Source organism: Neoarius graeffei, chromosome 8, assembly GCF_027579695.1.
Source record: "Neoarius graeffei isolate fNeoGra1 chromosome 8, fNeoGra1.pri, whole genome shotgun sequence".
Taxonomy (NCBI): Eukaryota; Metazoa; Chordata; class Actinopteri; order Siluriformes; family Ariidae; genus Neoarius; species Neoarius graeffei.
This window is the reverse complement of record NC_083576.1, coordinates 52,724,412-52,748,038: the sequence shown is the minus strand read 5'-3', so window position 1 is coordinate 52,748,038 and position 23,627 is coordinate 52,724,412. Positions and strand designations below refer to the sequence as shown.

General features: G+C 40.6%; 2 protein-coding genes across 2 annotated transcripts in view; both read left to right on the top strand.

Moving 5' to 3' along the window:
• The window catches only part of atl3 (atlastin 3), a 28,944-nt gene extending 13,699 nt beyond the window's left edge, over window positions 1–15,245 (top strand). Inside the window, exons 3-14 of the mRNA XM_060927847.1 lie at window positions 2,694–2,828; window positions 3,227–3,331; window positions 3,434–3,484; window positions 7,236–7,292; window positions 7,835–7,927; window positions 8,194–8,332; window positions 12,139–12,266; window positions 12,376–12,432; window positions 12,724–12,795; window positions 12,977–13,168; window positions 13,286–13,525; window positions 13,687–15,245. Coding sequence (XP_060783830.1) covers window positions 2,694–2,828; window positions 3,227–3,331; window positions 3,434–3,484; window positions 7,236–7,292; window positions 7,835–7,927; window positions 8,194–8,332; window positions 12,139–12,266; window positions 12,376–12,432; window positions 12,724–12,795; window positions 12,977–13,168; window positions 13,286–13,525; window positions 13,687–13,749 — 1,332 coding nt within the window. The 3' untranslated portion in view covers window positions 13,750–15,245. The remainder of the gene's footprint in view (window positions 1–2,693; window positions 2,829–3,226; window positions 3,332–3,433; window positions 3,485–7,235; window positions 7,293–7,834; window positions 7,928–8,193; window positions 8,333–12,138; window positions 12,267–12,375; window positions 12,433–12,723; window positions 12,796–12,976; window positions 13,169–13,285; window positions 13,526–13,686) is intronic.
• A 1,078-nt stretch (window positions 15,246–16,323) lies between these two features.
• cfl1 (cofilin 1) lies at window positions 16,324–21,686 on the top strand. The gene is made up of 4 exons (XM_060927846.1): window positions 16,324–16,433; window positions 18,881–19,179; window positions 19,286–19,362; window positions 20,837–21,686. The coding sequence occupies exons 1-4, from the start codon at window positions 16,431–16,433 to the stop codon at window positions 20,953–20,955; spliced, it is 498 nt and encodes a 165-aa protein (XP_060783829.1). The 5' UTR covers window positions 16,324–16,430; the 3' UTR covers window positions 20,956–21,686.
• Window positions 21,687–23,627: the final 1,941 nt, after the last annotated feature.

The following is a 23,627-nucleotide window of genomic DNA, read 5'->3' as shown; positions in this document are numbered from 1 at the left end:
AAACGTCACATATACACAGTGTACGTCACAGGACTTTAATTTTGGACAAAATACGCCTCATTTCTTGGCGTTTGACCCATACACTGCTTGCGTGGCAAGATATGAGACCGTGTGACACAGGCTTAAATGAAAGCAGCATGGTAGTAGTTATGGGGAGAGAAATATGTGCCATGAATATACCTGTTCACTAGATGGTGGCATTAACCTAAAACCCAAATGCACTTTTATGTCCTTGCTCCATTCAAGATTGGCACACAATGGTTATTTGAACCAATTTGTGTGTTTTATATATGAGTGTTTAGTCTACGTCTAGTTCATATCTAGTGTTTATATTGTCCGAGTGTTGTTCTTATCTAGTGTTTATACTGTTTATATTGTTTGAGTGTTTGGTCTATGTCTAGTTCCTATCTAGAGTGTTTATATTGTTTGTTTTTTTCAATTATTCTATTTTTATTTATTGCATTGCCTGTTTGCAATGGATGCAGAGGACTGATATTTCATCTGTGCTGTATGTCGAGCATGTATAGCATATTTGACAATAAAGTTGACTTGACTTGACAATAGGTCCACACCGTGATGACATCACTAAGGTATGCACTTGGAGGGGGACTGTAGGACTTGGGGTGCCAGCTGTCACAGGGCCCAGTGCTTTAGCCATAAACTAATCAGCCTCTTATAGAACAGACTGTTAAGGGAGAAAGGCTGATCAGTCAGTCGGACAACATGGCTACTCTGGCTAAATGGATATGACAACACGACAAAATTTGTGATATAAATTATTGCCTATTCATGAGTTTCTTTGTGACAATATTCATGGGTCTGTGCCTCGTTATTATACAAATGCATTCAAATACTATATCTTTGACTTAATACAATTGCAACATTGACAGGTTTAGTGTTCACGTTTTATTTGTTACATAGAAGAGTTTGTCTTTTTTATATACGTGTGTGTCTTACTATTCATTACTCGAGTAATCAAAGCTTATACAAAATTGTTGTAGCAGAGGAATGAAAATGTTGTAAATAAAATGGTTATGTGGTCTCGGCTGATGCCAGTATAGCTAAATATTATGGACTCGGGTCAGACATTTTCACATTGGTACATCATTAATTGGTAAAGGAACGTGAAGGGTTTGGCAGTACTGCTGCATAATGGTAGTAACGCAGAAGCAGTGGTGTAAAGAGTGCAAATCATAGTGATTTGCGTAAAAGTAAATATTTCTGCTACTTGTAGTAGCAATTAACTTATTACTGTACAAGTGACCTTTTTTTTTAAACACATCTATGATTGACACAACTAATTAAAAAATGTTCTATATCTAAGGAATACATTTTGAACAATTATGTTAACTAGCCAAGTGAGCTAGGTTGAAGTGAACACCATGACAATTATCAACAGTATATAAAGAATGACATTAGCTGGCTAGCTAACTTAGCCAAATGCTGCTGGGGCTTCAATTGCTTGCTATGTTCATTAGCTAGCTCATGTTAAAGCTAGACTACCTTTCAGATTTTTCAAGTTTAGGTCATAAGAATTTTCCCTGACACCCAGTTATTTTTGTTTAGTGGACCGAAAGCAACTGAATTCGAATCACAGACTTCCAATTTTATTAGTGGGTGTTTTGTTTTGTTTCCCCCCGCTTCACCATGATCCAATTCAAGATACTACGTCATGCATCACGTGGTGGGCTTTCCCTCATTCCCGCAAGGCATTGTGGGATACAAATTTGCAACAGGAGAGGAAAATGGAGGACGTGAATGAAACGTGAAAGACCAGCTACAGTCACGGAAAGCGAGAAGAAAAGAGGTTATGTTGCGAAGGAAAGGAAACGCAGGACCAAACTAATAAATGTCGGCGGTCGGCGAGCACCTCGGTGTGATCAGCTGTTTGTTTAGCGACAGAATGCTGCAACTGTCAGTGCATGGTCAAGGTAAACCTGTAGATGGCAGTAATGCAACACTGGATGCCAGCTGCCATAACACCCAAAAGAAGAAGAAAAAGCAGATAAACCTGTGCATGCGCACACGGACTTCCTCTGTCTGCTTGACTACGTGAAGCGAGCAATTTCATGCACATTATTTGCTCGGGAATCCCCTCAAACTAAATAACTTCCCAGCCACGGAATGGCTTGGATTTTTTTTTTGGAGATGTTACAGAAATAAACATATCACAATGACCAAATTTCAGAGGGAACTAAATTTCACCAGTTTTTATGAAGTCAAAAGGCCGTATAGCTTTAATTCATACGTATTTCTAGCATAGGTGTTTAGCTAAGATGCCCCTTACACACTATCCTGAGCATTAGTTGAATACCGTCTTCATACTGTAAATCATCAGATATCTGGCTAGTGAGTCGGTCTTGCTACCTAGCCAATGGCTTACCTGTACATCTTTCTGCACGTTGGATGTTGAGTTGCGAAATGCCAATATCTCCAAAATGATCTATGAAAATGAACTAGGCCAAAGGAGTACTCCCTGTCCTGCACATTTTAGCATTCCCCCCCCTGCTCTCGCCACATCCAGTTCATCTCAGGACTGGCTACTAATTAGCTGACTGAGGTGTGTTTTGAGGTAGGGAAAGGATGAAAATATACAGGCGCTATCACAGGACCAGGGCTAGGAACTGATGATCTTGTGTAATCACTTTTAAATGCTACTTTTACCATTTGCTCTTCTTTTTCTGGTCCATTAGCCTGGTCAGGACTGGCTTGGTGGGGAGGATGAGCCCCTCACAGGATTCTCTTGGAGAGGTGGCTCAGAACCTGAGACCACAGGCATCCAGCTGTGGAGTAAAGTCTTCACTGTGAGGAAAAGTGATGGCAAAGAGGTACAGAGAGAGATCAATATGGTGTCCTCTTAAAAGCATTCAAAATCTCTGTATGTGCACAGTTTATGCAGTGAACAAATAATTGCTTGCTTTTCAGACTGTGCTTGCTTTATTAATTATTTACATTGAATTATCTTGTGATTCATTACTGCGTATGCAGCTTTTTTTTTTCTTTTCAGACTCACTTTTGCTGATATTGAATCATTAGTTTGTGTTGGCTCTGATTGTAGCGTTTGCTACTTTTGATGTGCAGTAAGCAAGTGATTTTGTGACTTTACCTCATTTATCTAGCCGGTGCGAAGTTCTCTCTGGCTGTGCCTTACGTGCAGTAGTTAAACTCTTCTTAATTATAAACAGTATAAGCATGAATACAGTTTATCAACTCTTCTTTCCTCAAGGTGGCAGTGTTGCTTATGGACACACAGGGAGCATTTGATAACGAGTCCACTGTGAAAGACTGTGCTACAATCTTTGCCCTCAGCACTATGACCAGCTCAGTGCAGGTGCAGCCATACATACAGTCCTTCATTTTCCTTATTAAAACGACAGTAATCGTATTTCGGGGTGCATAGATATTGATTTATACATAAATGGTTGTTTTGTAGATATACAACCTTTCACAGAATATCCAAGAAGATGACTTGCAGCAGCTTCAGGTGAGCCCATCATGAAGCACATAGAAAAGGTTCCTTTTATATTTTGTTGGTGCAAGTATTTCCTTATATTAATACATTTTCTCAAAATAAGACTATGAACCTCGTTGACGGTGACATACATTCCTGATTCCAAAAAAGTTGGGATTCCTGTGTTAAAGCGTAAATAAAAACAGAACGCAATGATATTTGCAAATTCTTTTTGACCTATATTCAAATTGATACAAGACAGAGAAAATGTTTAATGTTCAAACTGAAACTTTTTGTTAATATACACTCACTCTGAATTTAATGCGCCCCAGAAAAAAATTGGGACAGGAGTTACATCACTCCTTACTTACTGTGTTACATCACCTTTTCCTTTAACAACACTCGGTAAGCATTTGGGAACTGAGGACCAGGATTGTTGAAGTTTTGAAAGTAAAATTATTTCCTGTTCTTGCTTGAAATTCCACTTCAGTTATTCAACAGCCTGGAGTCTGTTATTGTATTTTGTACCTCATGATTTTCAATGTGAGGCAGGCCAGTTTAACACCTGCACTTTAAAAAAAAAAAACCTCTGCAGCCATGGTGTTGCAGAATGTAGCTTGGTAATAAGCAGGGATGTCCCTAGAAAGACGTCGTCTGGATGGCAGCATATGTTGCTCCAAAACCTGTATGTACCTTTCAGCATTAATGATGTCTTCACAGATGTGCAAGTTACCCATGCTATGGACACTAAGGGCCTCTGCATGCTCTTGCGACAAGGCTTTCGCAGATAGCTTTTCGCAGACAGTTGTAATTTATCGTTGAGCGGGGAGTAATAGGCGTTGCGATGTTATTCACCGCCACAATGCAAGGGGGCGCGAAGTCGCGAAATCGCTAGGAGTAGTTGGTGGGTGTGGTTAGTGGAGTGTTTATCCTCCGGTTACTTATAATGACTAGAACTGGAGTCGTATAGATGTACGTACTTCCTCGATCAACCGCTCTTCGTGCTGCTCCATCTTCACTCGTGTTTTTAAAAATGGCGGTCGTGAAAACAAACCAAAGTAGGGAAGCAGAAGTGCGTGTACAGCAGATGTAGAGTGGACCAATCAGAGCCCTCTTGTCTGCGACGCTGTCTGCGAGGCTGTCTGCGGTGGTCACAATTTTTGGGAGGTGTGCGCAGAGCGTCTGCAAAGGGGGGGGCTTCACAGACGCCATCTGCGACGCCATGTGCGAGGACTGGGTTGTCAGCATAAATTGGCCTTAACACAGCCCCATACCATCACAGATGCTGACTTTTGAACTTTGTGCTGGTAGCAATCTGCATGGTCCTTTTCCTTTTTAGCCTGGAGGGGACAATGGCCATGATTTCCAAAAACCCTTTAAAATGTGGACTGGTCAGACCACAGCACACTTTTCCACTTTGCATCAGTTCATCTCCGATGAGCTCAGGGCCAGAGAATTTGACAGCATTTCTGGATGTTGTTGATCTATGGCTTTCACTTTGCATGCAAGATGCAACAACAAACTGTGATTACTGCCAACAGTTTTCTGAAGTGTTCCCGATCCCATGTAGTATAATATCCTTTATGCTGTCGTCATGTTGGTTTTTTTTTTTTTTTTTTAATGCACTTCTGCCCGAGGGATCGAAGGTCATGGGTGTTCAATGTTGGTTTTTGGCCTTGCCCCTTAGGTGTAGAGATTTCTGTAGATTCTCTGAATTGTTTTATGATCTTCTGGATTCTCGATGATGAAATTCTTAAATTCATTGCAATTGTACATTGAAAATTATTTTTAAACTGTTGGACTATTTGCCCATGCAGTTTTTCACAAAGTGGTGAACTTTGCCCCATCGTTGCTTGTGAATAAATCTTTCCAGTTACAAATTGACTTGTTTACCTGTAGAGCATTCCAAACAGGTGTGTTTTGAACATTCCATGATTTTTAGTCTTTTGTTGCCCCATCCCAGTATTTTTGGAACATGTTGCAGGCATCAAGTTCAGGATGAAAATGCAGTAAAGTTGATCACTTTGAACATTAAATACCTTGTCTTTGTATCATATTCAACTGAATACAGTTTTTGAAAAGAATTTGCAAATCATCGCATTCTGTTTTTATTTATGTTTTCACTCACTGTGTGCCCACTTTTTTTGGAGTTGGGGTTTTAAAAGTATTTCTCCACCATCTGGATTTCTTTTATGTTTCTGCTATAATTTCGAAGGGTTTTATATGATTTGAATAAAATTCTCTCGTTTATTTTATCCGTAGTTACAGTTACATAGTTGTACCATCAGTTACAGTTAGATGGATCTTGAGGTTGTAGCTTTAATTGCTGCTGTTTATTAGATAAAACGATTATCTCCAACATTTTAACATTTTTGAATGTAATATTTTAGCTAATTGGTCTGAAAACATAATATTCACACATCACACTCAATATCCACTTGGGTGGGAAAAGCAAAAAGCATCCTGTGAGCAGAGGGGCTGCAGGCTGAAACATACTGGTGATGAGGGAGATCAGCGGAGAATGACTGACCTGCTCTGAGCTGACAGGAAGTCTAAAGTAACTCAAATAAGGACTCTTTAATAATAATAATAATTTCAATTTATATAGCGCCTTTCTCAAAACCCAAGGTCGCGTTACAATAATAGGCAGAAAATGAAAAAAGAAAAGGTCCACCAAATAGAGGTCAGGATATCATTCCAGTGGTGTAGCAGCCACAGTCCCACCAAAAGGCGCACAAAAACAAGTCCCACATCTCCAGCACAGCTGCCGTGATGCCGCCAGCAACATCGCTCGAACACCACGCCATGGATCCACAAAGTGAGCGTAGAAGCACCGCCACGCAGCGCGCTGGTATGTCCCAAACCGCCTGCACAGCTGCTGCGACGCCACCGAGCAACATCGCTCGGAACATCACGCCAAGCATTAAAGCACAGAGCGCTGGACAACCACGATGTTAAAATGAGCAACGAGCTCACTGCAGTCCATAGCTCAGAGCACAGGCATCCCCCACAACGAACCAAGGCCTGGAGGGAACCGATGCCCAAAACTGGGTCCCGAGCTACACCACAACCAGCGGACAAAAACACTCAAACATCAAACACAGAAAAAAGAAAAAAATTAAAATAAAAAAGGAGAGAAAATAAAAAAGCTCCGTTTTTTTACTCACTATGCTTTACAAGCATAGTGAGCAGAAAAACATTTCCGAATGCACAAAACATCAGTGTGGATGGTCTACAACGGCAGAAGACCTACATCTGGTTCCACTCCTCTCCTCCAAGAACAAGAATCTGAGGCTATCATGTTCACAGACTCGCCCAAACTGGACACTTGACTAGATAAAGACCAGGTGGTTGTTGTGGGTTGGTGAGGTTTTTTTTTTTTTTGGCAAGCCCAGCCACTTCAAGGTTTTGTACATGCTGAGATGCTTTTCTGCTTACAATAGTTGTGAAGAGTGATTATATGAGTTACTATATCCTTCCTGGCAGCTTGGCCCAATTTGGCCATTTCCGTCCAACCTTACTCATCAACAAGACGTTTCCACCCACAGAATCGTTGCACACTTTTTGTTTAATTAAACTCTAGCGACTGTTTGTTAAAATCCCAAGAGATCAGCTGTTTCTGAAATACTCAAACCAGCCCATCTGACACTAACAAGTCACAGAGACCACACTTTCTCCCTGTTCTGTTTAATGTTAAGTCAAGAGCTTCAATTAACATTGTGTACATTTCACAAAAACATGCATATTTGTGTTGTTTGTTTGTTTGTTCTTTTCCGTCCTGTAGCTGTTCACAGAATACGGCCGGCTGGCAATGGATGAAATCTTTTTAAAGCCTTTTCAGGTAAGGGAAAATGTTTTGTTAACGCTAAAGTAAGACCCAGGTTTCAGGAGAATGTCAGACAAGTTTGAGAACATTAGGAGTGCACGTTTTGTGATTTTTTTTTTTTTTTTTTAAATGACACTTCATTTTGATCAATTGCATTATAGGTATGAATTCAAGTAAGTGTATAATTGATGTACAGGCAAATACCTCTGTGCATATTAAATGTCTTGGTAACTTCATTTTTCTTCATCGGAGTGCTTAGGGTTATTTGTGTAAAAAGAAAATTATTGGCGCTACTGAGGAATTTCTACAGAAGATGCAGTAACATAAAATGAGACACATTTTTAGTTTTAATTTTACACTGCAATAAGATTCCTATCTGGCCCACTACCAGATTTGACCAAATATGGGTGTTAATACATCACAGCCAATGCTGAGTCATAACTATTTTGTAAACTAAACGTATTCCAGAATGAATAACGAAGGATTTAAATTGCCCTAACTGGTTCTTTCTTTTATGGAATCTTTGGTTTTGTTTGTTCATTTCTGGCTTTCTTCAGTCACTCATGTTTCTGATCAGAGACTGGAGCTTCCCCTACGAGTACGGCTATGGATTGAACGGAGGCAGTCAGTTCTTGGATAAACGGCTCCAGGTACAGTAGATGCGTTTCATGATTGATTACGTTGGCAATGCTCAAAAAAGGTTTGCATCATTGAGTAGTCGAAAGGATAATGCAGGTATAACGTGCAATATTAAGCATGTGGCTCTGTGTGAAAGGATTATATTTTATATATTTTTTTTATTACGGCACATTTTATCAAGTAGGTTTATATTATGATAGCGTTTCACTACAGCAATGCTGAAACTAAATGTATGTCTGTACATACAGTAACACAATCACTTGTCCTGTCTTTACAGGTGAAGGAATCTCAACATGAGGAGCTACAGACAGTGAGAGAGCACATTCATTCCTGTTTCACGTCTCTTTCCTGCTTCCTGTTACCACACCCTGGCCTGAAGGTTGCCACGAGCCCTTCATTTGAGGGACAACTCTGTGGTACTTACCTCTGCTTTAGCATTGTTTACATTCTCAAAATCCCCACGAAATGTCTTCTTTGCTGTGATTTCTTTAGTCTGAAATATTGGCGATTCATATATTGACATTGAAAATTTCCTATATGAAAAAGGAAGTCCAAGTGATATCGTGTTGAACTACTTGGCTTATAACAGTGAATAGCAATTGAGATACCGAGTCCAAACAAACTTAACTAGCTTAATGAGCTAACTAAAAACAGAACAGCAACGAGCTTAACGAACATTTTTTATTTACTTGCTCTTACTGATGTTTAGCCCCCTTTACCCAACCTGCTCAAGGTGGGAATCTTATGCCTCCTTGTTCTGCATAAAACTTCTGAATACAGAATTGGTGTGTGTGTGTGTGTGTGTGTGTGAGAGAGAGCTGGAGTGATAGATTACTATCTAACAAAGACAAGATCGAAGTCTGCGTAAAAGGAACAGCTGGCATTGGTGAACAGGAGCAGGCTTCAACATGAACTTTTTAAATCCAGTTGGACAAACAGCAGGATTTTTCGCTTGTCCTGACCATAACCTTTTTGTTACTATGTATTTACTAATTCAGTGAAGGCGGTTAACAAAGCTTATCAAGAAGCAGATATATTTATGATCATTTTGCTTTAATGATTTGGAATTTTTTAATAAAACTCTAACAATAAACAAAAACTATCCAATGCCCCATTATGGTGCATGTGTTGTAATAACCCATTACCCGATGTGCAATTTTAAGAGTTGGGATTGTCGTCTTTTTCCACTTTCTTTCGATGAAATGAAACCAAAAGAAAACAAGTTGGACACGATAAGAGTGGCAGAATCACGTTGTGAATGAAAACAAACCACGAGTTCGACGCTGTCATAAAATTCCCGACAGTGAATATTCCTGAAATATTTCATGACATTTGTGAAAACAGTGAATGTCCAAATAAAATGAAGATTCACCACAGATATTTATTTTATTGAGGTATTTGAATACCAATGGCGGCATGGTGGTGTAGTGGTTAGCGCTGTCGCCTCACAGCAAGAAGGTCCGGGTTCGAGCCCTGTGGCCGGCGAGGGCCTTTCTGTGCGGAGTTTGCATGTTCTCCCCGTGTCCGCGTGGGTTTCCTCCGGGTGCTCCAGTTTCCCCCACAGTCCAAAGACATGCAGGTTAGGTTAACTGGTGACTCTAAATTGACCGTAGGTGTGAATGTGAGTGTGAATGGTTGTCTGTGTCTGTCAGCCCTGTGATGACCTGGCGACTTGTCCAGGGTGTACCCTGCCTTTCGCCCGTAGTCAGCTGGGATAGGCTCCAGCTTGCCTGCGATCCTGTAGAAGGATAACGCGGCTAGAGATAATGAGATTTGAATTCCATTTCTCAGATTTTGATGAAAGTCTAATAATTAGATATTATGACGTGGCTATTTTTATACACGCACCTGCTGTACTGGGCTTCCCCGAAACTTCGTAAACAATAACGCGTCTGGATCGAGGTGATTGAACCAATTTTGCTGGAACTTTATTGATGTCTTCTTTTTCTTCTTCTTTCGGCTGCTCCCATACGTACGTTCGGGGTCGCCAAGGGGGGTCTGTTTCACATGTTTTGATTTGGCATAGGTTTTACACCGGATGCCCTTCCTGACACAACCCTCCCCAATCTATCTGGGCTTGGGACTGGCACCAAGTATGCACTGGCTTGTGCAACCCCAGTGGCTGGGTATTTTATCTAACTTGCATGTCTTTGGACTGTAGGGGAAACCCACGCAGACACGGGGAGAACATGCAAACTCCACACAGAAAGGCCCCCTTTGGCCGTGAGGTTCGAACCCGGAACCTTCTTGCTGTAAGGCGACAGTGGTAACCACTGCACCACCAGGGAACTTTTATTGGCTGTAACTCTTGAGTAATTACTATAAAAATGGTGCTTTTCAACAAATATTTAGCTTGTCCTGTCAGATATGCAGATGCGGATTTGATTTGTCCACACCAAATGTTTGGTTGTCCCGGACAGTCCGACTACCTTTAACGTTGAGCCCTGAGGGCTGTGACATTTTTGACATCGGCAATCGTTTTTCGCTACGTTCACACTGCAAGGCTTAATGCTCAATTCCGATTTTTTTGTGAAATCCGATTTTTTTGTGAGGTCGTTCACATTAACAAATATATGCGACTTGTATGTGATCCTCAGTATGAACGAAAAGCGACCTAAAAGTGTTCTGCATGCGCATTGCAGGATACGACGACGTCACACGCAGTGAGCATGGCCAGTGTTTACGGAAGTAAAACCGCCCGGTTGCGGTATGACTCATCCAATCTAGCTTGAACAGCTGCATCCCCCCAAATGGAAATCAGCTCCCTAACCTCTGCGTCCTTCCATTGAGAAGATTCAGAACCTTCACAGCCCGAAGCGTCCCTCGCATTTATGTCATGCGCAGGGGCGCAGATACGTTTTTTGAACTGGGAGGGACAAAAAACTGGGGGGGGGGGGGACAAAGCTGCCAGCAAACCAACCCCGATATGCCTGTCAAACTTGTTGTTAGTAACCATAGCAACCAAGCTCGAGCTCGCAACCTGTGCAGTCTGCGCAGCTCAACCAACCGAATATCAGTCTTTGTTTTGTTTTATGTGAGTTGTTGCAACTATGTACTGCTGTGCACCTCAATAAACCGAATGGTAGTTAGTCTTTTGATTTTTCCGTGAGGTTTGCCTTATGCAAAGAAAGACAGCATAGACGTTTTTTCCTCCCTATAAGTGGGGGGGACCGAACGAGGTGAATTTAAATCTGGGTGGGACGAGTCCCCCCCTCTATCTGCGCCCGTGATTATGCGCCATGTTGTTGTAACTTTTTTGAGAGACCCGCCGCCTACTTCAGCGCAGAATAGTGACGTTTGTGGCTTGTTGATGACGTGTAAGTCGGATGAATGCGACCTGGCGGTTCAGACTGAAGTCGCATATGAAAAGAGCGGATAGGAATCGGAATTAGGACCACATATCCAAACGGCCTGGGTCGGATTTGAAAAAATCGGATCTGTGTCGTTCATATTGTCAATAAAAGATCGGATACAGGTCACATATGGGCGAAAAGATCGGATTTGAGTCACTTCAGCCTGCAGTGTGAACGTAGCCTTAGACACTCTTCTTTCTGAGACCAGCGTGAATTCAAACATCTCCACTGATGGCGTTTAAGGACTGCATGCCTTTCTGCCTCAAATCGCTTCCAACTTCTCTTTACTTTCTCCTGCAGCATATTTCTGATCGTACAGCAACTTTGCTTGCATTTCAAGAGTGGTATACTCTCTAACAAGTGCATAGCTAATAAAAGCACCTCAACACTCAGTTCACCCACCATTATTGTTTTGGAAGTAATGTCAGTACGCTTGGGGTATTCATATTTCCGATGCTTGGCATGTTGTGTCACAAGTCGCGTCTCTGATTGCGGAACACCAGCATGCTGTGTAAAAGCACACACTGGTATAGCTTTATGCCAGCTTTATTTAGTTTGGTGAAAATCGCTAAAGCTGGAATATCAAGGGATCTTCTTTACGGCAATATTGTGGAATATCTGTGTAAAAAGGACTACTGACGGAGCAGCCCTGACAGACTGAAAAATGGATAATTTATATGAATGAAACTGGCTGGAGAGTGGGTTCTCCAGAGTTTTATGATGTATCACTTCTGACTGCTTGGCAGATTTGCAGGGATCCATAAATACAGAGGTCCAGGGTTCAGACAGCCCAAGGGCTAAGGGCTGATGATGCTCCTGTTTGGTGTTCACAGCCTGTGCAAATCAGTGTTTTCCTCTCCAATCTTTAGATGTGGCTCCAGAGTTTAAAACTGAGCTACGCAGCCTCATCCCCATACTGTTGGATCCTGACAGCCTGGCTGTGAAGGAAATCAACGGCAACAAGGTGACGTGCAGGGGCCTGCTGGAGTACTTCAAGGTGAGCTCAGCTGTCATGAACCTGGTGTTTAATGTGTTCAAGTACTAATAAGCATTGTGACATTCTCATGTCTTAATTTTTTTCTTTTCTTTTTTTTTTTTAATCTCAGTCATATATCAAAATATACCAGGGTGAAGATCTACCACACCCAAAGTCTATGCTGCAGGTAATTACTATACATGGTATGCATAATGTTTTTGGGTTTTTTTGGACATGGATTTTGAAATGTGTATCTGTTTGATTTCATCTAAAGTAAGATGAGCATGACCCAAATTTCAGTTGCACAACAGGCATTTTCCATTTAATTGCTCATCTCCTGACGTGGTTTGAGTGAATCCAAATGAATCTGCCACCACCTGCACACTCATTCAGTGAAAGTCAGCCCACATAACCGGTTTGTCTACGTTCCAACCACATGTTCAGAACAGTCATGAGCATTATGTGTTGACTCATGCAGGCTACAGCTGAGGCGAACAATTTGGCAGCTGTGGCATCTGCTAAGGACCAGTATTACAAGAATATGGAGAAGGTTGGTATGCAACTTGGAATCAGTTCACTTCATTTGGTGTCTATAAAAAAAACAAACATTTCCAATAAGAATTCTGATTCACAGTGTATAATCGGCATGACCGTGCTTAATGTTTCCATTTATTTATTTATTTTTTAATAAATTGTCTTAGTCAACTGTTGTCCCTCCTGTCTTCTGCCAGGTCTGTGGTGGAGAACTGCCCTATGTGGCACCTGACTCTCTGCTGGAGAAGCATAACTTCTTCAAATGCGAAGCTCTCAATCACTTTAACGGCATTAAGAAGATGGGTGGGAAAGACTTCTGTGCCCCTTATCAGGCTCAGCTAGAGGTGGAGCTAAATGAACTCTGGGAGTCCTTCAGCAAGCACAATGAGGTGAGGGGCAGGAACAGTCCTTCAGCATTATGAAACTAATTTAATTAAAATTCCATTATTGAAATAATTATGCTAAAATATGTCTGATACTTTTTCAAACTCCTTTTCTCTTTTCAGTCAAAGAACGTTTTCAGCGCATTCCGCACACCAGCAGTGCTTTTCGTCCTGGTTTGTTTCTTGTATGTGCTCTCAGCACTTTTACTATTCATCGGCCTGAGCAGTGTTTCATTCACTTGTGACTGTATGCTGGGTCTGGCCATGGTAGCTATGCTTACCTGGGCATTCATTCGCTACTCTGGCCAGTACCGAAACGTTGGCACTGCCATAGACGAGGCAGCTGGAGTGTTACTGGAGCAGGTACGTAGAGGGCAAAAATAATTGAAATTTCTCATTCTAGGAAGTATCCAAAAGAAGCCTTTTTTTTTTTTTTTTTTAAATAATCAAGTATGGAATGATTATTCATTGTTTTAATACTAGCTTGACAATACACTACAACCATTTGTTTCTTTTCTCTCTAGGCAACGGGAATGCTGAATAAATCAAGAGCCCAGGCAATTACGCAAGACAAAAAATCAAGATAGCTTTTTTGCCTAATTAAAGGTTCCAGCTTGAGATACAGACAGCACAACACACATTCCAACCGATCATTTGACACCAAATATTATGCGCACACTTTCCCAAACGTCACACTTAAACCTGTCTTCTGTTACAACATATTTTGTCTTAAAAAAGATGCAATCGGTGTATTTTACCATAACGAATGGTACACCACATTTGACCTGCTCACGTTAAGGTTCTTTCATGAGGAATTTGATTTGATCGCAGTTGTTTATTGCAAAAAGCCTATTATTCAGATCCTATGAAAATGTACTGAATTGTATCCTTCTTAAGGAAAAATTGTGTTGTCAGGAAGTATACATCAGACAACTTGTCAGGCACAAGATTGCTCTTGTACAAGGTCTATCCTCCTTAAAGGAGATGAAATAATTTGTTTACAATTGCTTATTTTAATATTACCAAAGATTTTGCCCTTTGTAGTAAGACTCACCGGGACCTTTCATGGCAGTTTGTCATATAAGAAGTTGCTGTGGACATAATTTCTTTCTCGTATTTATATCTTAACACGACAAGCCATGACTTTATTAAAACTCACACTTGATATAATAAGATCTGGTATACTGTAAAAGAAATGTTACAACACTATGTGTATCATTTACAGAGCATTGTTACTTTAGCACCTGTATGGGATTTATGTGTACATTCCATCTTTTCAACAAACTTGAACATTACATTTGATTTGTACTCCTTTGGAGAGGTTTGTTATTGTCCTGTCTTCTGTTTTGGGAATTAAAAATTGTACTCATCAGGGAACACCTGGCCATGTTAGCACGTTAATTTGCAGGGTGTTTTTTTAAAACAACTGTGGTAAGAAATTGTTTAAAATTTGGTCTATAATTCTATTGTCGCCACGTGGTATGTAACCAAATTATGAAGCAATGTGCTGATGGTCAGTCTGATTCAGATTTAGTTTTCTTTTTGTTGGTCGGTTGACAATATCGCTGTGGTTTTTTTTTTTTTTTTTTTTAATATGCTTTCCTGTAACAGTTATGCTACTATGCTGGTTAAACAAGTGATGCAGTCTTGCACTCTTCTTTGTCACATTGTTCTTTTCTCAGTTTTCCCCCTTGTGTTTTAATATTTGACCCTGGCTGAGTTGGTTCTCTTATAAGAAATTAAACACGATGCGTTTTACCTTTTTTTAAGTTAAACAAGTCTTATGGATAATATGGAGTTTAGAGATCAGCCTTATCTGGGAGCTGTTTTTGTTTTCAGTAAAGATCTCAGTCAGGTGCCTGCTCGGCTTGCAAGTTACTGATTTGTCATTCTTCATACACATTTTATGGCATCTCAGTCCTCTGTTATAGCCTCTGCGTGTGTATAATAGTTTTCTTCATTCATGCAATGCGAAGGACCAGCTTTAAAACTGCCAAGTGATCTTGATATATGAAGAGATCTATTCATATAGCAATATTACATTTCCTTATGCATTCCATTAATAAAAGTCATATGCATGTGATGTCTGTGGTGTTTAATTTGCAGTGAAAAGAAATGTAATGTTACTTGATTCATGAATATAGGGTGAGTTTTCCACACGACCTGTCAGCACTGATTCATATTTTCATATGGTTCCTGATTTACATAAGTGCTGCTGTAGACATGAAAGCTCAATCTATCACCTGAGTTCAAGCTTCGTAAAAATACATAGTTTCACTTTGATATTAGGCTTTAGGCAGGCGATTGCGCCATTCTTCAATTCATAATAATAATAATAAAAAGAGACATTTTCTTGTTTTTGTTTATTTCTGTCCTTTCCGGTATATGCACTCTGCCACTGTGTGGTGCTCCCTCTAGGGGCCGCTGGGAGAACTAATGCTTCACGCGCACACAGCAGAAATGGCCTTTCTCCTTATATGGCGATAGGAGTCGCGAGCCGCTCGATGCGCGTGCACGACCGCCGCCGTTTGTTTCCTTATTTGGAAGCGAGTTAAGAGAACCTTAAAAGGGGCAGAGACAGAGGGGCTGGAGACACAGGCGGCCGCGGACAGCAGCGACAAGCTGAAAGTTCACATTGTTACAATTCATTCTTTTCAGTCGGTCAGCAAAATACGTCCTTTGTGGCAAAAAAAAAAAGGAATAATAAAAATTTTGGGGAAACAGCAGCTGTATCAGATAAGCCAGCTGTTACAATCAGTATCTCAGAGTTTGAGTGTGTAGGCCCTACATAATCCTGTAAATCTAATCAAAGGGGCCCTTATAATGAAACATCCTGTTTAAAAAAAAAATACTACGAAAGCACAAATTTGCCCCATATTAAGTAGGTTTGTAGGGAGTGCTGATCACTTGCATTACACACAATTATCAGGGACAGCTGTGCCCCAACACGCACATCTGTTTCTAGGTATAATGACTTGGTTAATTAAACGTATCTAATCATTCTAACCAATAACGCATCAGCAGGTTTTCAGGCTAATATAAAACCCTGTACGTGAACGTCATTTTGTTGTAGGGTGTAGAACTCAACATCCCGTGGTTCAGCCAGGTATCACGTGATCATCCACGCCACGCTCGTTCTCATCTAAGTTGCGGGTGCGCGCATTGCAGGGCGCGTCCGTGTGAATCGAGTGTGTGAGAGCGAAGGACCGCATCATCACCTCTCATTCAATTTTCCTCCTTACACGCTGACTAATACAGAGACGCTGCGATGGTATGTCTGGGGTTATATTTTTAGTTGATAATCACTGAGACCTTTTATAATAAGTGTTAAATAATTGTTTTTTCTGTTAATATTTATTTTCTTTTTTTTTTTTTGGGCGGGGGAGATTTTTCTCCTCAGTCTGGGTTGACGCCATTCTTAGCCATGTCCGGTAGCGCTGCTAGCTTGTTAGCTTCATCTAACCTGACTTAATACGTGAGAATTAAATACGCCATCCGGAGCAAATAAATAAATTACTAAATAAGGGGGTTTTTTTAGTACGTTATCTAAAAAGCGAAATCTTGCCTCTAACTATCGAATGTTTCTTATCTTTCATGCAAACGCGGATGCATTGAATGACAAAACGACCCCAAAACAACTGGCGCCATTTTCTTTGCTATTCTTATTTTATTTCTGTAAGCAGAGGCCTGACTGAAGGCCGATTAAGCGTTGCGTGGCTTTCACAGGCTTATTCTGGCTTTTTTTTTTTTGTGTGGGGGCCTTTATTCAAGCACTGCATGAGATGAGCTGTGTGAAACCGACGCCTTGGGCCATGTTTTAGTGAAGAAGGCCGACATTACATGGGCTAAAGCTAACTTGCTAACGCGACTCGGTCCTTTGTCTGAGTGTGGGCATCCGGCGCGTTCAAAAAACGGGAAATAAAACTCGGTTGCTCAGATCGATCCTTTTGTGGGCGTATTTAGGAGACGCGTCTGACTTTTTTTTTTAATTATTAAAGGCCTTATTATCGGTTTTTTTTTCTCAACGTTTTGTGCGTTAAATGGTCAGCACATGCATCGACCCGCATTCACACTGTGGCCCCACCCTGATTACTGATGCACACAGGAACTGGCCTTCTATTTCCTAATCGGTGGAGATGAATTAGGATCGGATCACAGATGCGTGTTCATGCGTCAAAAGCGAATTCTTGTGTTCTTATTAGTAAACCGTTCGCTTGGTGTTTAACACTAAGGAGGAAACTGTTTGCGTGTCGAAACCTCGTCGTGTCTTCCTGATTCGAGTTCGCAGCGCTTCATTTTTCTGCTGCGTTTAAGGTTCACACTGCGCCGCTTTTGGTTTAAACTAGATATTACTGTCGAGGCCTTGTTCACGAATAGGAGTCTTGCTAATTTGCAAATCTGATAAAGTATGCATCGCTAATAAAAAAAAATAAAAACGCCACTGAGTTTAGGGCTGTACAGTAGCAGAGTGGGGGTTTTAACCACTGCTATTTTCCTCTCGTTATTCTGCATAGGCGTGTTTTCGAATGTGAAGGAAATCCCGGTTCCGGTTTGAACACTCCGTTATCTGCCATTTCAAGCACGTGCTTGCCAGGTCCTGTACGGTAGACGTATAGTCTCCATAATGGAGTCGTCCAGACGCTGATTACATGTTTCTAGGTGTCTATCAGGTTTAGTGTACTTGCAGGGGTGTGGACAATACATGTGAACTTTGGCCTTCAAATAAAGAACAGGAAGATGTGGTATGGTGGGGGGGGGGGGAAATCACACCACATCAGCTTTTGGATCCATTCCAGAGCCAACAAATATAAAGGGAGAAAATTGAGCCTGCAGGCTGTGGCTTATTGTGAAATAGTTGCAGAGCAAACCTTCCACACCCTTTTATGCACACTTCCTTGTGGTAGCACTAATGCTGCACAGTCATTCAGTAGCAAAGGTGCATAAATCTGTGGAATGCTTCTCAAGCCTCTTTTCTGCAGCGAGTTAGAACATGATCCACATGGATATTGAGCGGCTGATCAAACATCGGTTTCCGGAGTCAGGTTATATTTGGTTCTCGGATTCGTCCTATTGCAGTTGTATAGTCTCTGAATAGTGCACAGAAGCAGATTTGAAGTCTCTATACTGTGGCTTGTATGTTGTAAGGGAAATCAGAAGACCTGAATAGGTTTATATGCTGTGACTGGGGCGGTTTCTGATTTTCACAGTAGTGCTATTGTTTGAATTGCCTGTGTACTTGTGTCGCTTTCCTAGCCTTTCTCTTCCTACTACATGGCAGCCATGATGTGCTTTGTGGAGGATTCTTTTACAATTATTTAATCAGTCATAAGTTGCCATCCTTTTTAAAGGTGGAATAATCTCTGTATTCCTGTGTCATTTAACTTCTGTGTAGCTTAAACAAGCACCACAACCTGATTTTCTTTTAAAATTAGTTATGTTGCACCTGGATGTTTAGATCTTCTGTTCTTGAGGCATGCATTCATGTTACAACTTCCTGGCCTCAGTAGGGCTGCTTCTTGTTTCTCCTGTCTGGGTTTTCTATGTCTTGTCATTGCAGAGTGAGTCAGATAGTTGCAGTTAAGTTTGAGTTGGCCCTGTTGGTTGCCATGTCATGTTCACTTAATCATAGGCTCACTAAAGCTCATTTCCTTGTCTCTACATTCAGGAAAACTTGGGTGCTAATGGTGATGCAATTCAGAGTCTTTGTCTTGTTCACAGGCCTCTGGAGTTACAGTTCAAGAGAATGTGCTGACAATCTTCAATGAAATGAAGGTGCGCAAGGCACATTCCAATAATGAGGAGAGAAGGAAGAGGAAGAAGGCTGTGCTGTTCTGCCTGAGTGATGACAAAAAGCAAATCATCATTGAAGAAGGCCGTGAGATCCTGCAAGGTGATGAGGGAGATCCCTACCTGGAGTTTATCAAGATGTTGCCCCCTGAAGACTGCCGTTATGCTCTATATGACGCCACATATGAGACTCGTGAGACCAAGAAGGAGGACCTTGTATTCATCTTTTGGTAAGGAGAGCTTGATGTGACTCATGCTGCTAGTATGGAAAGCTCAGTTTAAAGGGACCCAAAACTAAGTGGTGCAGCAGTTAAACTGTAGTGTCTTTACTTCCAGGGCCCCAGAGTGTGCTCCACTCAAGAGCAAGATGATCTATGCCAGCTCCAAGGATGCAATCAAGAAGAAATTCACAGGTAAGGATCCTGACTTGAGGTTAGTTTTTCTAATGATACATGAAGAGAAGTTTGGTAGTGGTACTGTTGAGGATTTTGACCTAAGTTTCAATGATGGTTTGACAATTGTCAGTCTTGCAACTTGTAATAACAATGCACCTGCAGTTGATTTCATTTATCTAGTCTTAAATGTGAAGTGCTCAGGCAAGCCCAGATAGCATCAGAAACTCTCTGAAGGTAGTATACATGATCCATACTCATTAACAGGTTGTCTTGTCATACCTCTGTGCTGTGGGTGATTTCTCCAACCTGAAGTTTTGACATGAGTTAAGTTCACATCCTATGTCAACTTTTAAGCAGTTGAAGGCTTAGGAGTTTGGTGTCAAGGCCACCTAAACAAAGATGAAATCCTGATCAAGATTTTAGGGGGTTGAGACTGACCAGGCCAGTGTGTGATGGGGAGGGGTGACTGCCATTAACAGGAAGAGAATTTCAAATTGGCAATGTGTTATTGGTTGCATTTGAAACAGGAAAATTCGCATCCAATCACTAACAATGTGCACAGACAATGCCTAGGCAATTTAGTGGAGTCCCTGCAGTTAGTCTTTACTGGTCTTGATGTAAAATCCTGAGTCCTCTGTCTGAGAAGACCAAGTGAAGATGCAGTTGATTCAGAGATGAGGCTGAGATCTTCAAAAAGTTATCTTAAGATCAGTCTTGGTCTCAAGTACCACAATGCTAGGTTAACTAAGGTTTTTTTTCTGGCTGGTCATTTAAATGGGACTTGCGTATGGAGAAATTCCTGGAAATGACTGCTTCCTAATTGTATTGAAGGTGAGTGTTTGGGTTTTTTTTTTTTTAAGTCTTACCTTTAATTCTACAATGTCATGACTGCCAGTATATAAAATGGTTGCTTGCAAATCAATTTTGATATCTGCCCATTTAAAGTGCTAGGAATGTAGGGGATGATCACTTTCCCAACAAATTCCTAAAATATCCAAGCTAGATTTAATGAGACTCCACATACCGGACACAATGTTCACCACTGTGTATTCTGTGGGCTGCTAATTCTTGACACTGCCACAAACCACTTGCTGCACTTTTCTGGATCTGCTGGAAATCTAAGGTATTGAACTAGATTTGTCATGTCAGATTATTGCATCTGACTGTAGTGTGACATTTAACTGATCTGCTTGAAAAATGGGTTTCTTTTAAGTCACTCATGGTATGGCAGCGTAATCATGTGATCTGTGATGGCTTAAACTTGAGTAATGTATTCAAGGTCACTTTGTGCCTTCTCTAACAAAGATGAATTGGATGGTAGTCTTATGGAAAGCATGCATGTATAAAGGATAATTGGCATTGTATTAATTTTAAAAACAGCCCAGGTTTAGTGAATAGAACATCTCGTGTTTAAAATGACCTTTTTTAAAGTGCTTCCTGGTTCTCCCCCACTTCGTTTTTAATAACCAGTAAATCTCTTCTGTTTGCACAGGTATCAAGCATGAGTGGCAATTGAATTGTTTGGAGGACATCAAGGACCGAAAGGCTCTTGCAGAGAAGCTTGGGGGCTCTTCAGTGGTCAGTCTTGAAGGGAAGCCTCTGTGTGACTGAGGCCAATACTCTAGTGGGATAGAGCTGTATAGCTGTTCATTTCAACATGGGTAGGACAAGGGTATATGGCATTGATGCCAGTGGGAGGGTTCTAGTGGGTGGGGTGGGTTTGGAAAAAGGTGATGTTTCCAATCTCCACAAATTTGGCTGTCATTCCATTTCACACATACAAGAATGAAGTAAATCACTTAAAATGAAGGTTTATTATTATAACTGTACATGTGCAGGCAGGTTTTGTTTTCTGGTTTTTAGATTGTTTATGGAAGCTGAAGCAGAACAGCAGCTATTAAACTATTGAATCTGCAAAATACTGTTCACATTTACACAATGGATTTTTTTTTTTTGCCAAACTTAATTTTTTGTAAGTGTGTATGTAATTGAGATGAGGTGTAGTACAAAACAGATTACTCAAGAAGTGATTGCACAAGATGCATCAAGATCATTTTGGGAACATGAATATTCTTCTCATTCCCCCGTCCTTGTTTTACAGTCCCAAGTGTTTTAATGATTCCAGCTCTCATTTCAAACATCTTGAAATCTGATTCCAAATTATAGCACTGGTGTCAATATTCACATTCCTTAAATGCAAACATTCTGGATCTAATGAAGGTTTGAGATGAAGGAAGAGTGAGGAGCGATGCATTGGGACAACCTGTGTACAGAGCTCAAAAGATATTGCATAGTGGATGTTTTGTATCGTCTCCTGATCTCTAATAAAGGCACTAAACAACTCCCTTGTTTTTTGAAGTGGTTTGTTCAACCACTTTTCAGTGGTCTCGATAAGCATTTCAACTTTGATGGTTCAAGCTTTCCATAGGGGTTCTCTGAACCTTTATCTGAAAAGGTTGTACAGGGCACACTTGAGGGTTCCCATAGTGTGACAAGCTACAAAACTAGGGTGATTAAAATCTTTCCCCAGTGTCTAATTTTCAGCTTTGAGTTTATTTTTCATACCATGTGACTTTATATAAAAGTCCAACTAATGTTAAACTAGGTCATTTTATGCAACTTCATACAAAGCTACTTGGGTATTTGAAGCAGTTTCAGGTGTAAAAGGATTGAAATTGCTTAAGTAAAATCCATGACTAACATGAGCAGGCACCATGTTGTGGCATTTCTGAGCTGTTACTAATGGGGTGGGCCACTAGAGGGCAGTCAACCACCGTCCAGGAGACTAAACCACTTTAAGTGGTTTGGAGCTGGAAAAGTACTGTATGCAATAGCATGAACCTATCACACTACCTCCTGTAGGAATTTACATTATGACTCCAAGGAGTTCATTCTGGGTGACCAGATCTGATTTGAGTAATGCTGTTGTAAAAGCTGCTCTTTCAGTAGCAGTGTCCTGAAGTACAAAAGCCTTGTTTCAGTCACTCACATGACCAGTTTCCTGTGGGGGCAGCAAATTACCAGTGACCACATCTGGATGCTTGCTGTGAATATGGTGTTGACAACTGAGATTTGTCTGATAATCAAGGGGGTTTTGACATCTCGGGAATGATGGCCTAAAAAGATAAGCATTTGTGATGCATGGGTCCTGCTGAGTCACACAGTGGTGCTTGACAGTTTGTGAACCCTTTTATGCAGACATTCTAAATCTGACACGTCAGGTTTTCATACAGGTCCTAAAAGGAAACCAATTTAAATGAGACAGCTTTACTTGGTCATTTAATAGTAGCTTTTGGTTCACTAGAGAAAAAATAATTGGGTGTCAGGGCAAATTTTTATGGCCTAATAGCCCAGGAGTAATAGTTATACCCGGAACAAATTAGTAACAAGCTGAAAATTTCAGAATACCTTTAGGAATAACACACACAGTCCCCAGAAATCCCCTTTGTGCTCTCTGAGAAATTCAAGATGGCGTCCAAAATGGCCACCAAATGGAGATCTGCCCATATCTCAGGCCCAAAACAAAATATTAATGCAATTAGGTCAGAATATGTTTTGTAGGGTAGGAGAGTAAATTCCAATGTGTGTATTAATTACATTGTGTATTACCATTATATAATAACAATGTACACATTACAGTATATTTGTGTATAGTGTGGATCCATTGGTTACTCATTCACTCCATATCCTATTCTGTTCACAAAACAATTACTAGGGGTTGGAGCACTTATTTTCATTAATATTAAAGTAAATTGGTATAAAATGAAAAATGGCATGTTAAAAGGTCATGCTGAGTTCAGTCATTTTTAAAAGGTCATGCTGAGTTTAGTCATTTTTTTGTCCGAACACACTGGCATTGCTAGTAGTAAAGACTGGCGCTAGAAACTCAAAGATTAATTTTTTTCCACCCTTAAGCTTGAATAAATTCCCTACTTCAGTGATGGTACAACAAAGGTCCAAGCATTACAACTGAGGCACTGAGAAGTGTCTAAGTCTACTCATTGTTTATAAGCAAGAGCTTTTATCGAGGCAGACCTTTTTGTCATGAAAATCGCCGGAATGTTGAAGTGTACTGAAACAGCTTGCCATTGTAGTTTTAGAAGATAGAGTTCTCAAATTTAATTTCCCTTTAATATTTTATCAAAGCTTAAAGATGCACTAAATATTAAGGAAATTGATGTCTAATTGTTGTCTTACATTATGTTCATGTATGTAGGTAGCCTACTAAGCTAATCTGTCAATCATGTCAACCATCAAATTCCATGTAATTTCCACATTAATGA